Below are 17,687 nucleotides of genomic sequence, written 5' to 3'. Positions count from 1 at the left end.
AATTGTATGGCAGTCTACAAGCAGATTATGTCGTTGAGTTAGTGTTGAAAAAGGGAATAAATGAGATCTTTGCCAGACAAGGTAGCATCCTTCCAGGAACATCATGTACCAGAAGTTCTGGGTAACATTCTGGCCTTGCCACAATTTCCCTTTGAGGTTTCAAGTGTGGAAACATTCATGATTTGGTTTTAGCTTTAGCAGGAAATGACTGCCATAAAGGGGTGATTGGGAACATCACATTAAGCACTACAGATAAGACAGTAAAAAAAAAAAAAATGACAGCAAATTAACTTGAGCTTTTAGTGTACCAAGGACTTGATGCAGTGGGACAGAGTCTAGTGGATGCATTTCAGCCACATTTCTCCTGCCTGATAAGTAAAAGACTTGAGAACACAAATGGAGACATCAGGATTTCCAACTATGAAATGTCCATCTGTTCTACAGCTACCTGAAAGGAGACTCTAGTAGATGGAGGTTGGTCTTTTCTCCTAGAAGCTTCAGGATAAGAGGAAATGGCCTCAAGTTGCACCAGGGGAGGTTTTAAATTTATATGGGGGAAAATTTCTTCACTTGAAAGGGTTGTCCAGCTTTGGAAGAGGCTGCCAAGGGAAAGGGGTTGGATCATCAGCCCTAGAGATATTTAAAAGATGTGTAGATGTGGCACTTAGGGATGTGGTTTAGTGGTGAACTTCACAGTAGTGGATTAAAGTTTGGACTTGGGGCTCTGAGGTCTTCTCTCAATCTAAACTAAGGATGCTGCTTGTCTTATCAGCAAGCCAAAAAAACTGAATATTGAACTTATGTTTCCCCTCAGTGTGGAGTGCATTTATTTCTCTCTCCCATTCATCTGTTGGGCGTTAGAAAATGTGATCTTGTCTGTCCTCCAAAAATCACATTTGTCTCTAATTAGCTTCAGTTCTTATTCTAGGCCTGAGAGTGAACTCTATAGGATAAAAATGTCAGAACAAGGATAATGGATCTGATTTTCTCCAGTAGTTAATCTATTTTAAGTGCGCACTTGACTCAAATAGCTTCTGGTTAAGCACTGCTGTATATTTGGGGTCTCACTCAACGCTGTGAGAGTTGTAGAGCCATGAATGAATGTTCACTATTGCTACATTTTTAGGCATACTTGAGTAAGTTTAGAAAGCATACTTAGCACATTTTTGGTATTTTCCTAGGATTCTTTACAAATTATACTAAGCACCAAAAGTTAAGAAAGAAAGATGAATAGGAGAATTTCACCTTCCCTTAGAGGGGACTCCAAGTTTTGCCACAGCCTAGGTTATTTCTGGTAAAAGGTGTTGAAACTAGTTCTGAGTTAAAAAAAAAAATCTCAAGAGGTTTTCTGTTGCTGTTGTTTGAATGCGAATTCCCATAGTATAACTGCTTCTAATGGGAACTCTCTGCCCATCCTGCCAAAAGTCAGTCAGGCATATCACCCTGATCTAATATCAGGGTTAACTCTTTTTTGTTTTGAGAGTTGATTTTGGTGACCTCCAAGGGTTCCTGCTGACCTAAATTTTTCTGTGATTTAATCTGCACTTAGCCATGGTTAATTGCAAGTGTCTTGGGTTTCAGGCAACAAGAACCTAAAAAGTGTCTGTATTTAAGCACTTCCTCACAGACTGGGGAAGGACTCGTTTTGCTACCTTAGCCAATTACCCCAAAGTGAGCGTAGGTGTGTGTCTGTATTGCTTTTTCCCTGTGAAGTAATGGGATGATCTGTTCTGATTTCAAAGGAGTTACTATCTCTGTATTTAACAGATTTTGCCTTTGTTCTGGAAGATTGATGGAGTGGGAATGATCTATAAGAGAAAGCACTGCTAAAGCACTCAGGCACATAACTGAAATGACATATCTTCTCCTGAGAATGGCTCTCTAAATTACAGCAGGACAATATTCCTTATTAACCAGAATTGGTGCCAAGTTAAGCCTGGTTTGGTGGTTTTCCTACAGTTAAAAAACTTAAGTGACCTCAAATCACTTTCATGCTTACTGACACAAGCATGTCTTTAACTGGTTTAAACAGATTTGTTTTAGTGATCCGCTGTAGTGGTCAGTAGTTGATTTAAATTACTAAAACCTTAGAGATTTAGGTAATATCCTCCTAAAGAGGAAAAGGAACCCACGTTCACATTTTGTTTCTTCTATATGTTCTGCAGTTGAACCACACTGTTTGCCAGTTTACCTAGTAATTAGGTAAATTGTATTCTAAGTAAATCTACAAGTAGCCCTTAGCTGTACTTTTACAGGTAGAAATTAATGTTTTATTTTTTTAATACCCAGGTAAATTCTCCCACCCTGATACCAGATGTATCAATTTCTGAGGTTATAATTAGTCTATCCTACTTCGTGGTTTCTCTCTTCTTTCCAAAAGTCTGTGTTGGCAACTAGGAGAGTCTCCTGTCTTGAGATGTCTTCTTCCAGGAAGTCACTAGTCCAGGGAAATGGGATTTTGAAAGGAGTGTGTAAACTCTGAGATTAATTCTTCTCAAAAGTTCTGTTGAGTCAAGATTTCTAACTGTGCTTTCCATTTTAAGAATTTCTGAATTGAGGTGGATATTGCTGCTTCCCTTTCCTATTTCTGTTGAAAAGCAATTACCTTTTTATGAAAAAGTAGACCATGAGAGTATTTGTTGCATGTTCTGAATGCCAAGAAGAGGCAATTTAATATGAAAAGGTGTATTTGCCTGGAGTTTGTTAGCGATCTGATCACCATACCTTGCTGGATGAATGACTACATTTGTAATAGTATATGTTAAATACTGTGGTTTTAAATGCATTTCAGTGATCATATTTCACCTCTTTTACAGAAATGCTACGAGCAAAAACAGTACAAAAATGGACTCAAGTTCTGCAAGATGATCCTTTCTAACCCAAAATTTGCTGAACATGGAGGTAACTGCAGACTCAAGATTTTTTTTGTCTCCTGTCAAGAGCTTAAATGTATTATTAGTTTATATCATACTGTTGGGGGAAAAAAAGAGCCTGTTGTCTGTTATGACTGAATAATTACTCTGGATTTTTAGGCTTTGTGCATTCAGATCAGATTTCCACTCTGCCTCAGTCAAACATTCATGTGAGGTGGGATGCTGGAGATGAAAATACATGGTGGAAGCAACACTTCAGTGAAGTTTCCAACTTGCCTTTCTAGGTTTCTGGGTCAGAACGCTAGTGTGGGTTTTTCTTACATTCCTATTTAAAGCAAGCCCAGCCTTTTTTTGAATATTATATGAACGTGTTCTGCCAATAAATTAAAAATCTGGAGGGTTTTTTGTCGAGTTCTTAATCTTAAATTTTCTGTACTGCATACCAAGTTGCAGCTTAAAGGGAGCAGAGTTAAGTGTAATACTGTTGCTGTTAATACTTGAAGCTGAAGACAGAACCTGGTGATCCTGCTCTCATAAATATTGTAGGAAACAGAGCAGCAGAATATTGTTTCGATTTACATCTGTTAAATTCTATTTACATCCTCAATAGGATACTCTAATCTTACTGTATTACAGGTTTCTGTTACATTATTCAGACAGACAGTGTTTCCTTCTGATACAGTGAAATTTTTTTGGTTTTTTTTTTACTGTTGAAGCTACCTAACACTGAGTGTGCATGTACTGTGTCATTAAAATTATTTTCCTATTTGATGTTGTCAAATCTTGTCAAAATGCTTGACTAATCATTTTCATGCTTCCATCCATGTCTGCTGTTTCTTTGTTGTCTTCATTACTTTCCTAGAGATAAAAGTAGTTTTTTTATTGCTTCAAAGCTGGAGTGGTTTGTTCAGCTCCGACCTAATGCATTTGTCTCCACTAGCACTTCTGTTTTTATAACATCTCAGTATACAGATCTGTCTTTCTCCTCTTGCTGCCTCAAACTTCTCCAGGACAGCTAGCTGCCTTGGCAGTCCACATACTACATGGATTTGAGCCATTAATGGCTTTGAAGCTTGGGAGTAAAGCCTGGAATGAACAGCTGAAGCAGAGCTAAGCCAGTGAAATGATCTGATGGAAAGCTACACTTGTCACACTTAGCCTCAGAGAAAAGGAGTTTCCAAAGTTCAGTGAGAAGGTGGCAAAACAGCTGGATTGGTGTGGCTGGGCAGTTATCTCCCTTGTGTGTGGAGGCAGGATTAGTTTGCTCCCATTCCCACAGTGCAGATATTCTTTTTCAAACATCTTACTGTTATTTGAAAGGTATCATTCTGGCTTTCTCTGTTCTTACAATGTGGATGTAGGACAACTGGAAAACAACAACAGCAAAAAAACCCTTGACTAATTCTGGGTCATCACTGACTTATTGGTGTACTCTACAGAAGAAGTGTTAAATGGGTTTATCAATAAAACTTCAAACTGCTGTTACAGCTGACCTTGAGATCATGGTCTGTTGCCATTAATACTGGGGAAGAGGTTGTAGTTGGAGGAAAACTAGAGCATTATGATGAAAAAAGGGACTAATCTTCTGGCAGGGACCAAAACAAGTGGCCTCTTATTTAACAAAAAACCTGAGAGATGAATCTGGAACAGCTTTGAGGCATAGTGCATGCGTTACATGCAGCTTGCTTGTCTACTGTGTGTCTTGGAAGAATGGGGAAGGGGGAGAGTAGTAGTCATACCAATGTACTGTTTGAAATCTCATGTCTCTCAGAATGTTGATTAAAATGTTATTGCATTGAGGTCTCTTACACTCCTAATATGGTAGCAATAAATATGCTTCCCTTAACTAATGCTTTGTAGGAAGTCTGTTATGAGGGAACTGACTGTGACAGGTTTGTTTCTTGTGGTGTGATACAGCCTTTTTTCCCTTGGTCCTTGCATCTGGAAATTTAATACACATTGAGGAGCTCTCTAAATTTACTTCAGCTTATTGTTAACTCCCTCGAAGCCAGCTAAGTGTATTTTTTTAATTAATAGAAGTTTGTTGTCTGTGTTCATCACATCTGTATGAGGCTCTACAAGTGGTCTTTTTAAGACCAGTTTCAGGAAAGGAAATGCTTCCATGTAATAGTCTTCAGCTGTGCTAGGCTGCTATCCTGATCTGAACTTGTTGTAATGGGGGACTTCACTCTATAACAACTTCAAAGGACGTGTGCACTGTGGAGTTGGCATATGGGAAGTCAGAAACACAAGTATCTGATACTTCTTACAGAGACACTTGCGATGAAAGGACTGACCTTGAACTGCTTAGGGAAGAAGGAGGAAGCGTATGAGTTTGTTCGTAAAGGACTCCGTAACGATGTGAAGAGTCATGTCTGTATCCTTTGTAGTATAAAACCTGATCGTTTTGCTGTGGCACACTGCTGATGGATATCTAAGATGCTGAGATTGTCACAAAGACTTCTGATGCACAAAATGCTAAGTTTCCCTTTTGTCAATGAATCAAGTGGAGCTCTGTGTTTTTTCCTTACTGTAAAGTCTGGAGTCTAATTGAGGTTACACATAGGCAAGAGAGGAAAAGTAGAAATCATGCATGAATTCCATTGTTAGAATGAAACACTTCTGTGAGTAAGAATTCCTGCTGTAATTATGGTAGCATAATTCTGTGACTAACTTACAGTCTGGTGGAGTTTGGATAACTTAATTTGTATAACAATGCTCAAGGGGGTTCTGAATGTGACATAAACAGTAATGTTTCATTACAAAATGTATTCGGAAGCATTTAGTATTTTGCAGTGTGTTAGTGAAGCCTGGCTGCAGTAATCCATCTTCATTTGAAAGGATACCGATCTTCAAGGAAGATGTCTAGTTGTTTGGCTTGTAACTGCAGTGACTTTGTGAAAATTGTAAATGTATCTTCCTTAACCTGCATTAGGTTGGCATGTCTATGGTCTTCTGCAGCGTTCAGATAAGAAATATGATGAAGCCATCAAGTGTTACCGGAATGCACTCAAGCTAGATAAAGATAACCTGCAAATCTTGAGAGATCTCTCTCTGTTGCAGATTCAAATGAGGGATTTAGAAGGGTATAGAGTAAGTATTCTCTTTGAATTCCCATTTGTTGCTGTTAGCTTCTCTTGTTCTATTCCACCATGAAGCCTTTTATTGGTAGTATTTCTGTTGCCACTCTTCTGTTTCAAAAATGTTTTAAGCTGTTGTTTAGGAAAGCAGGAAACGATTCTGCAGTAAAGCTCTGTATAAGAGAGCAGAACTAGAAATATTTGTTCTGTGCAATTGGATTCACCAGTTACTTTGTAAAAATAGTTCTTAACTCATTTTTTACTCAAATAGTAAGGAAAAGAGACAATACTTAAATTAGCAAGTAGAAGTACTTACCAAGCAATTGTGAACCCTACAAATAGTGTTCTGGGTGCAAATGCTGAAGGTGTTTTTGGTAAGGAATACACTATCATGTTTCTTGTTAGCATGTGGGCAGCTTGCCCCATGATGACTGATTCTGGAATTGCAGTGATGATTATTATTATTAATATAAATAAAACCTTAAAATTTGTCCAAAAACAGTGAGTACTTTCAAAATGGCTGAGCTGTTTTGTCTGTTTCATGTGAAGTAGAGGACTGGACTGTGGGCTTGGCATTAGTTGTTCTCCTTACTAAGGATGTTAATTCCCACAAATCTGCTACTGCAAAGGGAAAATAGAATCTCTGACCCAAGGATATAATTTGACTCAGGACAAAGTTCTGAGACGTGTTGCTGTAGTGTGAGGACCTTGTGCCTAGGAGAGTGAATGCCACTCAGTGGCAGTGAGCTCCTGCTTTCTACTGGAAAGGGTTTTCTGAGATTTCAAAGCACTACCTTTGGAAATAATTTAGGCCCTTAGGAGGTGCTCTTGAAAATGACACCTTTGGTGTCTTCACAAATAGATTTTATGCTTTGTTCCATGACTTGTTATTTAGAATGTAACCTCCAAATTTATCAAACAGATATGTGCTGCTTTTCCCCATGCTGTTGGAATTTCAGAGGTTGCCAAGGGGTTTTAAAAGTTCTTTTAAAATATTAGCTGTCTTGGTGTTAAATCATGATAATAAATGTGTAGTAACTATGGTTAAAAACTTCTAAAATTGCTTTTCTTCTGCTGAAGGAGACAAGATATCAGCTGCTTCAACTGCGCCCCACGCAACGTGCTTCCTGGATTGGATATGCTATTGCATACCACTTACTAAAAGATTATGATATGGCCTTAAAATTACTTGAAGAGTTTAGGAAAACCCAGCAGGTAAGATTTCCTGGTCTGGAAAGAGAATGCTTTTTGTATAAAGGATAGAATCAGAGGAATTAGTTCTTTGGAAATAGAAATCAGTTATGAATTAGGAATAAATCTGTTATTTGTGGAGCTTTCTGCTTTGAGAAAAAGGTTTTCAGGAGTTTAGCAGCAGACACAAATTATACAGGAATACTTTTTTCCCCCTCAGTAAACTGTTAGTATTGAAGATATGAGTAGTTTCGTGTGGAGTAGCTTCATGTTTGTGAGACTTGTAGCTAGACAAAGCCTATGATGATCCTGCCTCTTTACAGTAGGTGAAACTATAGAAAATACTTTAATATTTTGGATGTGCTTATTTGCCCTTTCTCGTGTTATAGTCTGGATGCCATTACATCTCTGCAGAGAATGAAATATTGTCAGTGGTTTGTATGTATCTGTATATAGTACACTTAAAATCAATGCTTGGCTTCAGAGTAACATGAATGTGCAGCTGAAAATTGTTTGATCAGACTTGGTGTTACTGAGACCCAAGTAAATCAAATGGTAAAATCCTAACACCACTGAATATAACCTTTTTTTTGAGAGAGACTATTTCCTTCTTCTATTAGTGGTAATGCAGAGCTATAAAGTCTAAATTAGCAGAACAGAGTGGATGTGTTGATTATACTGTAATGTGGAAAGAAAAAGAAACATGTTTATAGAGCCATTTAGCTGGGGAGACATCTTGGAAGTACTGTGTAAAAATACTAAGATATTACCTGACCTCTAGATTGTGTGTTTTTAAAACCAAAATCTCATATCCTTTCTGAGTTCTTATATATGGGATTAAGTGTAAGAAAGATAATAAGTGGCTAGGAGAGACCAGTGTTTGTCTTGATCACATATCATGGTCAAAAAAAAAGATGTGGCATGCTGGGTGTATATATAGCTTGATATTTCAAAAGAGCAGTAACTTCAGTGTTGAGTAAAAACTGAAAAGAATAAGTTTTAATCAAAATTGGGTCATCTTCTGTGAGTGTTTGACAACCAAAAAGTCGTCATTCTCAAATGAGTCAGCAGCGCCCAGTCTGAGTTTGGTGTCAAAATGACTGTTTGAGTTAGAAAGAATATATAGTAGATGGAAAACCAGCAAATGTTGCATAAGAAACTGCGGCTCTTCAAGGACTAAGAGAGCTTAGTAGTGGTATTGGCCACTTGGGGAGAATGGAAGTGATGCTATTAGTGTTGTTGTCTTTTCTAAAAGGTTGTGTAAGTATGGTTGTTTGGGGGCTGTCGTGATACACTGTTCAGTCCAGTGACTAAGCCAGAGTTAAATACTGTAGATGAATGCACTTATATTGGTTGAGTCTGCTGTGCAAGTTACCACCATCTCAAATCTCACCCTAAAACAAAGATGAGTCTAAGATGAGCGCAAGCACTGATGCCATTTTCTGATAAAACTGGAGATATTTGGGAAATTCCTGTAACTAGGTAGACTGCTTGTACTTGTACAATGAGCTGGTTTCACTGTTGATTAGCATCAGAGGCAAGTGATGGAAAAGCTGCTTAAGCATTGAAGGACAGAAATATGCTACAAGTGTTGGATAACATAGTTTTATAGGAAATTAGTCCTATCAAGCCTGTCCTCTTTTTTTGAGATTGTTAGAGACGGTTAAGTGGTGTATTGTCTTTTCTTCTCCAAAACTCTAAAAATACATATGAACACATTAGTTTCATTTCTCTTGAAAGAGTCTTGTGCTTTGTTGTGCCAGCTCCCTGATGAGTGCAGGCCCAGGTGGAACCCCAGACACTGGAAGAGAGAATCAATGTGTTGGGTGCAGAACAGTCAGGAGAGTCCAGGCAAACTCACAGCTCATTTTGCCATGTGTTGGCTCTTCCACAGTACTGCCCAAATGTACTGGTTTTGCATGTCTGGGTTTTTCAGTCCTGCAGTTAAAATCATCTAGTTCAGGACATTGCATGGATCCTTAAGGAGGTACACATCTTGCTTACTTTCCTTCCCAAATATTCCCTCTTGGCCTGTAGTTCGTATGCATTCAACTTGATAGATGAACTTCCATGACAGACTTCACAGGATATTGCATGTGGCTGCAATAGAAGAGTGGTAGTATTAAAAGGAGGATTGAAAGACTGGAGGGTGTCCAAATGTCTTTTGAGTGGGACCCTTCAACAAACAGATGTTTTTGAGGAGTTTTATGGCAATCTCTATTAGGCCTGATACTGTTTACCGTTCATGTTAATGAATAGACAAAGAAATGTAACATGTTGCTTAAAATGCTGCTGTCATAATAATTGATAAATAATGGTAATGTAGGATGATATTTATCTACTTGATTACTCAGGCAGCTCTGGCCTTTCAGATGTGAACACAAACAGCCAAGAGCAAGCAGTGTAACTAAGAAAAAAATCAAGGAACTGTCATTTTAGTGGTTGTAGATGAATATCTGAAGATGCAGTATTACAAAATGATGCAGCTAATCTAGCTACAGGTTGTTGCCAAAATGAGCAATCTGAGTTTTTCCTGTGTGCTCGCGCCACTTCCTTGTGCAGCACTGGCTGACTTGTGGAGGAAGCCTAAGTGCCAAAAAGATAATCACTCTTTGGAAGGATTGATTGGCTGAACTGAACAACTGTGAGGTGAGAGGGGAAAGAGGAAGGAGAATAATTGAGGGAAGTGAGCTGCCTTTGTTGATCCAGGCTGCAGTTATTCTGACTTAGTTTACTGTAAAACTGTCCCTCAGGGCAAGCTTATGGGTGAAAAGACAGACACACTCTTAGTTCTGACAAGCAGGGATTTTATCTATAAAGCACTCATTACTGAGAGGTCAAGACTTACTGATAAGCCTGTTGTTAAAAAAAGTTAGAAAATGAAAAGAACAGTATGGCAAGATAAGACAAATAGAGCGAAAGCTGTCTGTGAAGGGCAGAGAGTCTCTTTGTTTACCATAAACAGAAAAAAGGCCTAGGTGATTTTAGTACAAACTGTGTGCTGGGTTTGGGAAGAGTAATAGCTAGGAAGCTTGCTTAGCAGGGAAAAAAAAAAGGAAGGAGTAGTGTCAGGAAGTTGATCAACAAATTAAAGTGATAAATTGCTTTTTATCATTGACAGTTTTATTCTAGTGGCTAAGTTTTCACTGGAAATGGTGAATTTTCTGTCTCTTAGTGAATTAAGATCAATGTTGCCTGTCATCTGAAAGCTGTAAATTGGCCAGATGCACAATATTTCAGTCTAAAACAGGTTATGAGGTTAAAGGTAGACATCACTGCAGGAAATGTAACAGCTTGTGCTGTCCCAAGTTTAGTCAAAATTATATAAGAGTCAGTTCAGAATTTAAATTTTTGGAACCAAGGTGTAAAACAACTTTGCAATTTGTTTTCCTGTTGTATGTCCCATTTTTCCTTTCTTCTTTTCCAGAACAATTTTTTATTCTTAATTTTTATTTTATTCCTAATTTTCGCATCAGGCCCACAAATACAGATATGGACAGAAAACCTCTGGAGTTTTGGGGGTCTGCTCTTAGGTATGTTTTGGCTGCATCTTGTCACATTCTTTCAGTGACAGTTGTTAGGGCACCTAAGGTTAAAGAATTGATCCTTCTTTGCTCCAGGAGGAGAGGAAGAAATTTATTCTGAAACAGCAGAACTGAGTTCAGGAGAAAGTTGGACATCTCCTGTTCAAGAATCATAACTCTCCGTGGGGGAGGGAGCAGCAAAGATGTATTGAGCAGCAGTAACAAGGGTGTGGACGTTCTCTTTGTAGAATATCTTATTCTTTATAAACAATCTGATTATTGAGATTAACTACCGGGATTGTTAACTGCTTGCCTTCTGATGAATTACAGATTTAAATTATCATTAAATTGATGAGATTTCAAAATATCTCTGAAAATGGACTTTTCTTAAAATTACTTTTAAAAATAGCTTTTTAAATGGAGTGATAGTAAGTGCAGTGTCTTTCTGGTGGATTTACTGTATGTGTAAGAATAATTTAATTTGAATTTTTTTTTTGTTGGGTTTGTTTGTTTGTTTCTTTGGGATTTTTTATGTTATCCTGCTGAGCCAAAACAGCTATGAGGAGGTCAATTGATAGCTGTTTGTGTATTGTGTATATATATTTTTTATGGGTTTTTGGGTAATCTGTGTTTGAAGGCCTAAAACCAATTCATGTTGTGCCAAAAAGCTGTATTACTTCTGGAATTTGGAACTTAGATATGATGTGTGTTTTGTTGGAGGAAAGGATATTTTTAGGAGGAGGTGAAGGAGAAAGAACTAAATTGGTGCTTTGTACTTTTGTTTTGTGGTACTGCAGTAAGGATAAACAGGAAGACATGCTTAACCCCTGTTCCATGAGTCCATTCTGTGAAGTAGTTAAAAATGCTTTCCTGGTAAATGTTTTTATTTGTGGATAATAGAGACTAGAAATAGAGCAAAGGTAGAAATGGAAGTGGAGCTGTAGATAAGAGAGCTACTTTGAGAAGTGGGTAGAATTTCATGCTACCTGCTGACTAGTATGTGTAAGGTATAGTCTTGTTCCATTAGTGATCATTTGCTATACTATATTAGCTGCTAAAAAAGTACTTGAATGATATTATTTTCATAGTAATGTTCATTTTCAGATACATACATCTTTATAGTATTTTATTTAGTTATGCTATCTTTCACACCACTTATATGTGAAAGCAAATCTTCCTAAAAATGCCCAGCAATACTGTAGAAGTTGTCTCTCAAAATCTGAAGAGCATGTAATCAGAAATGTTAAATCCTGTAAAATCAATTTGTGTTTAGGGAGGGGCTGTAAGCAGTGGTTTAGGACAGTATTCTTAATAAGAATGTTCCTTTCAGCCAGTGTAATGTTTTGGCCTTGTGTGTCAGTTTTTTGAATTAAATTATTTATTTCTAAAGACCAAGGAGAAGCTTTTTTCAGGGAACAGAAGGTAATAGTAAACTGTTCAGTGACCGATGTGACTTTAAAGTGTTGGTTGCTCAGGAAGAAACAGAGTATATAGTGTCACAGGAAAAAATATCATTAACATTTGTCAAACTCAACTGCTTCTCATCTTTTATTTTGTAAAAAATCATGTTAGATTGTAAGTCTCTCTCTCAATTTCTGTTGGGACAGTACATTTCATATAGTTTTATTGATCTGCTGGGCATTTTCTGGAGATTGCATTTGCTCTCTAACATTCTTCCAATTGGAGTAGTGTTTTGTGTATTAGTGAAGAGAATTTAGTTAAAAAGAATTACTATAACTCTGCAAGACTTTTCATTGCCTGAATCTGCTTTAAGGGGTTATCTCTGGAAGGAATAATTTTGCATGTCACCCTCCTTCCTTGGCTGTTGTAGCACTGCAAGGTGGATGAGCCACTAGTTGTACTGTGGCCTCTAGAAAGTCCTATGTGTGCAACTGCAGGCAGACCTAAAAATAATTCTGTTGCTTGAAAAACTCTGTATGCCTGTGCACTGTATTTTCTAGGGGATTGAAGTTTAGTGCAGACAACACTTGGTAAGAGAGAAATAGTGTAAGTTTTCTATCAGAAAATTTCCAGTTGTCAGGCTATGGGTGGGTCATTCCTCTTGGAAATAGTTTGATCCAGAACTCTGGTATACTGAAAATGATATTGTTAGACTCCAGCCATCTGCTGTAGAACTTATATCAAAATTGTTGTGTAGTGCATAAGTGCTTCAGAAAGAAAAAATATGAAGTTCTTTGCTTTCTCTCATATAATTCAGTTTTTAATTAGCTTGGCACTGTGATAGAAAAAAGAGAAATAATGGACTTCTAAAACATTAACTACAAAGGATATCCTTAAATTAATCTGATTTGATTGTGAGTAATGGGAGTCTTATATTTTGACTGGTTTGATGGTGTATCTAAACAGACCTGATTTTATGCTGTAGCTTAAATCTTGAATTCTGTAAGAATGCATAAATTTGAGGTACAGGTAAATGTTAACTAATATATTGTTTTCTTCCCCCCCAGGTTCCTCCTAATAAAATAGATTATGAATATAGTGAACTGATTTTATATCAGAATCAAGTGATGAGAGAGGCAGATCTTTTTCAGGAGTCTTTAGAACATATAGAGACATATGAAAAGCAAATATGTGATAAATTAATAGTAGAAGAAATCAAAGGTAAGTCACCATTATTATTCCCTTAGCCAATTTTGTTAGAAACTTGCTAATGGCTTTCAGATACGATGAAGCAGTAAAAGGAAAAAACCCCAGCATGTAAAGTCTTTAATTTATTTATAACAATTATTAGGAAAACTGGTACCAACAGATTTACAATCTTGTGCACATGTAAATAACTTTTCCTACTAACGTGGGTAGTGAATGCAGGTAGTCTTCGGCTGACAACAGGAATAGAGAAAATCTCAGATTATATTGGTACACTAGAGTAGCTTTCCATAAATCAGAACTATTATAACCCAGTTTTAATCCTATGAAAAAGGATTTCATAAAGAATACTGTTTGAAGTACAAACACATGATTTTCTTCCTTTTTGACTGAAGTATCAAGTTCTTGTTACCTTCTCAAGCTTCTTAATGCACTTACTTACAGAAGTGAATACTGAAGTTGACTTTTTTGGTTAAAAATAACTCACAGTTGTTTTGTGGATTTGAAATGCTAATACTGAATTCTAATGTGTGTGTGTAATGGCACATGTTCTTCAGCTACTCCTTGCTTGCAGAGTTTAGGTGGGCTGACACTGACCAGTGGGATAAGCCCCTCACAGCTGCCCAGTTACTTCGCCCAGCCTCACTTGTCAAATCGGGAGAGAATAGGAAGATCAAAAGCAAGGGGACTTGTGCACTGAGATGAAGATAGCTTGAGTGATGGAAAGGGGAAGGAAGGAAAATCAAACCCAGTTCCTCTACTGATGCAGTCTCTGTACACTTCCCACAGACTGATGCTCAGCTTGTCTCCAGGCAATGGCTACCTCCCCAACACTCCTCAATTTTTATTGCTTAGTATGAAACTAAATGGCATAAAATACCTCTTTGGCCAGTTTGGATCAGCTGTTGGGGTTGTGTCCACTCCTGCCTTTTTGTCCACCCTGGTCTACTTGCTGGATGGCAGAGTGGGAGTAAAAAACCCCTTGATGGTCTACAAGTACTGCTTAGCAGTGGTGGAAATGTTGGTGTATTTATGAACATTTAGTCACAAACCCCAAAACACAACATCTCAAAGCCCAGCATGAGCTGCTGTGAAGAAAATTAATTCCCTGCAATCTAGACCTGGTAGAACCATTTACTTCATAGCAAACCAGTGTGATTTAACCAGTTAAAAACTGGTTAGTTGATGTGAAAAATGTGCTTATGTATACAGCTTGGTAAAAACTGATTTAGTTGTGTGATGAAGTCCTGGAAGGAGGTGTTGCTTGTTTTTTTGATATTCCCGACAGCTATTTTAAATAATCAGATGCAGATATTCAGGTTATCTTTGTTTTCACAGGTGATGAATGTTCTGAGCTCTGTATGTGGTAGCTTCAAGTAGCATTTGTAACACACAGCAAATGCCTTTGGGAAAATAAGACCTCTTTTTAAGAGTCTGTGTGTGCTTAAGAAAAATTTTATATATCTACTATTGTAAACTTTATTCACAAGTGTTTTCTGATGTAATTCATAGTTCTGTGCTGTGTTGTTTCTAGGAGAGATGTTACTCAAGTTAGGAAGACTGAAAGAAGCTGGTGAAGTATACAAAGAGTTAATTGAGCGTAATGCAGAGAACTGGTATTATTATGAAGGCTTGGAAAAGGCCCTACAACCCAGTAAGTTCACCTACACAGATACAGTGTAAATATGTATGATACAGGACACACTTAGAGCTCCTGTTTGATATGGTACTGCTTTAGATTAGAAAGTTCCACTTGGCAGATAATTATCTACCTTCTGATCTTGAATATTATGTAGTGTGTTCTTTCATTTTTAAAATGTTCACTGAGAAACTTGTGTGCATGAAAATATCAACAGCAAGTATTTATCTTCTTGGAATGAAGGGTGGCATTTGCTGAAATGCTTATATGAAGAACATTCCTTTGTCACATGTGAACTTGGACACCAAATGGCAATTAATTCCTGTCTAGTAGTTGATTGTCAGATTGCTATCATATGCCACAACATAAAATCATAGTTTTGAAACTTGTTTAGGTAGTACCTCTTTCTAGGGGCATATAGGAAATATTCAAAATCTGCTTAAGATGGCCATTTAAGGTGGACCATCTGAAAAAACTCCCTTTTTTTTCCCCCTTTTTTTTTTTGAAGTTGGCACTTTAGAAGGTAAAGGTGATAAATGTGTTAAAACCTTTGTTATTCCAATGCCAGCTCATGTTTCTGCTGTTGTGTTTTTCCAGAAAAAACAGCTCATTTTTCAAAACTACATTATTGCAACTATTTGTTAAGTGTTTTGCTGTGATAACTTTTTAGAGTGTCTACATTTACATGGGAATAGTTTCTTTGTATTTAGTTTTTCACTAATTAGTGGAAGTTTATTGGAGTTATTCTGATGACATCATAAATCATAAGCTTACAATTATACTATTTGTAGGTGTTATAGCTGTATTATATTTCTCAACCAACTTTCTTCTAGAAAGCTTTACCATTAGGTCTCATGAGGTGTGAAAATACAGCTAGTGATTGGGTAATGGAAATTATTTAATTTGTTACATATATTCAGAGTGTAGTGTTCCCCTTGGAGTGGTTTTCCTGGTGTATTCACAGAGTTGAATCACATGGTTATTGTCTCAGAAATTAAATTACCCAGGAACTCTTAGTTATTCTGATACAACAAATATCTTGATGAAAGCATGTAGTTTTTAACGAAGAACCAGTCCAGTAGTTTTTGACATGTTAAAATCCTATGTAGACTAAAACTGTACTAATTCTATAAAACTAATAATGCTACTTTATTTTTTAGGTGGTCTTAGGACTATTTCCTCCCCCATGGTAAGTTCTGGAGCTCCAACTTGTGACTTCAATTAGGGATTTTATATGCTTTAGTTCCAGTCCAAACAATATTTTAGTACTACTTTTATAACTCTACATCTCTTGGAGACACTGGGTAATAGATTCCCCCCCCTTCCCCAACATCTGAGCTCAGTGACATGATAAACTGTTCTTCTTATTAAAGGAAGACAGATTTATTTAATATATATGTATTGTAGCCTTGATCTGTACATTCAGTTTTAAATTGTTAAATGAATTTAATATTTAAGCAAAATTGATTTTATTTATATTAAAAATGGCATTTTGAAGCAAAAGATTAGTGTTATTTCAGTTCTAACCACATTGGAGCTCCAAAGCATATTATGGGGGAAAGGGGAGGAGTGGGCAGAAAATCTTCAAGTAACTTTATTTTTGTTAAACATTGAGGTAAAACGAGTTCTGGTGTGCAGTACTTACACTGGCACTATTGTGCCCTGGTTTTGCTGCCACCTGAGGACCTATAATAGAAGTGTGCTTGTATAGTGTGCTATTTGTATACCTATGGTCTAGAAATGCAGCATGTTTCTCTGAATGCTTTAAGTGTGTCTGAAATGGATGCCTAGTGAAAAAAAGGGTTAATTGAAGCTATGAATGTAATACAATGTGTGAATGGGTCTGAACAACATGTAACTGAAAGAAACCAAACTCCAGCTCTGTGTGACTAAATGTGCAAGGTAATGGTCCTGTATACAGTTTATCCTTAGAGTGATTAATGCTAGTAGTTGTGTATTGTATATACAGTGTGTTCTCAGTACAGTTTTTGTTTGTGATTAACCGGAGAAGAGTAACATGAAATGCTTAAATTGGTCCAAATCCACATAAGGAATCTAGCTCAATTAATCTCAACACTTAAATTCTCAACATTTAAAGACATTTAAAAGAATAGGATTTTATGTCTGTTACTTACATCTATTGTATTTGCTGATAATAGGCACTTTAGAAGAGAGGCTTCAGATTTATGAAGAAGTTAGTAAAAGACATCCCAGAGCAGTTTCACCTAGAAGATTACCTTTAAACTTTGTTTCAGGTAACAAGTTGCATATCTGTTCTGTAATAGTTTTTTCCCCCTATTTTTTTGAAGTTTTCATCAGGCTGTTTAATGTGTATTTAATACCTACCTTGTGCATTTAATACCTACTTGAACATGTAGACAAATCTAATGTATGCATTTTTCTTGGATTAGACAAAAATCTTTAGTTTTAGGAGTTGATAGAAAAGCTTCATTCATTCAAATATGATTATATGAGCTATGTAATATTTATGTTGATAAAACTACAATACAGAATGATATGCAGATTGTAGGAATTCCTGTACATAACTTTCCTGCTTTATGCAAGTTAAGAATCATTAATTAATATGTAGGGTACAGTACACTTTAATTCTAGGTGTGAGTGTATGTGTATGCGTACCTCTTCCTGTATCTTTAATATGCATATTTTTGCTGCGAAAATGTACACCTACTTTATTGTAGAACCATTAGAACTTAATTTGACAACAAAACCTACCTTTGTGCTGCTAATTTCATAAGAAAAGGAATAAAAATAT

The 17,687-nt window shown here is 36.8% G+C and overlaps 1 protein-coding gene across 2 annotated transcripts in view; it reads left to right on the top strand.

Moving 5' to 3' along the window:
• Nucleotides 1-17,687, top strand: part of NAA16 (N-alpha-acetyltransferase 16, NatA auxiliary subunit) — a 60,395-nt gene that overhangs the window by 8,458 nt on the left and 34,250 nt on the right. For both annotated transcript variants that reach the window (XR_010719408.1, XM_066176234.1), the window contains exons 2-8: nucleotides 2,817-2,901; nucleotides 5,146-5,250; nucleotides 5,809-5,966; nucleotides 7,034-7,168; nucleotides 13,137-13,290; nucleotides 14,810-14,929; nucleotides 17,074-17,169. Coding sequence is in view for 1 of the 2 variants with exons in the window: in XM_066176234.1 (XP_066032331.1) it covers nucleotides 2,817-2,901; nucleotides 5,146-5,250; nucleotides 5,809-5,966; nucleotides 7,034-7,168; nucleotides 13,137-13,290; nucleotides 14,810-14,929; nucleotides 17,074-17,169 (853 nt within the window). In the remaining variant the exon portion in view is untranslated. The remainder of the gene's footprint in view (nucleotides 1-2,816; nucleotides 2,902-5,145; nucleotides 5,251-5,808; nucleotides 5,967-7,033; nucleotides 7,169-13,136; nucleotides 13,291-14,809; nucleotides 14,930-17,073; nucleotides 17,170-17,687) is intronic.

This window comes from Chamaea fasciata, unplaced genomic scaffold, assembly GCF_029207755.1.
Source record: "Chamaea fasciata isolate MVZ Bird 193981 ecotype frontalis unplaced genomic scaffold, bChaFas1.0.hap1 SCAF_2, whole genome shotgun sequence".
Classification (NCBI taxonomy): Eukaryota; Metazoa; Chordata; class Aves; order Passeriformes; family Sylviidae; genus Chamaea; species Chamaea fasciata.
Note: the sequence above shows the minus strand (reverse complement) of the source record. Positions and strands in the feature narration are given on the sequence as shown.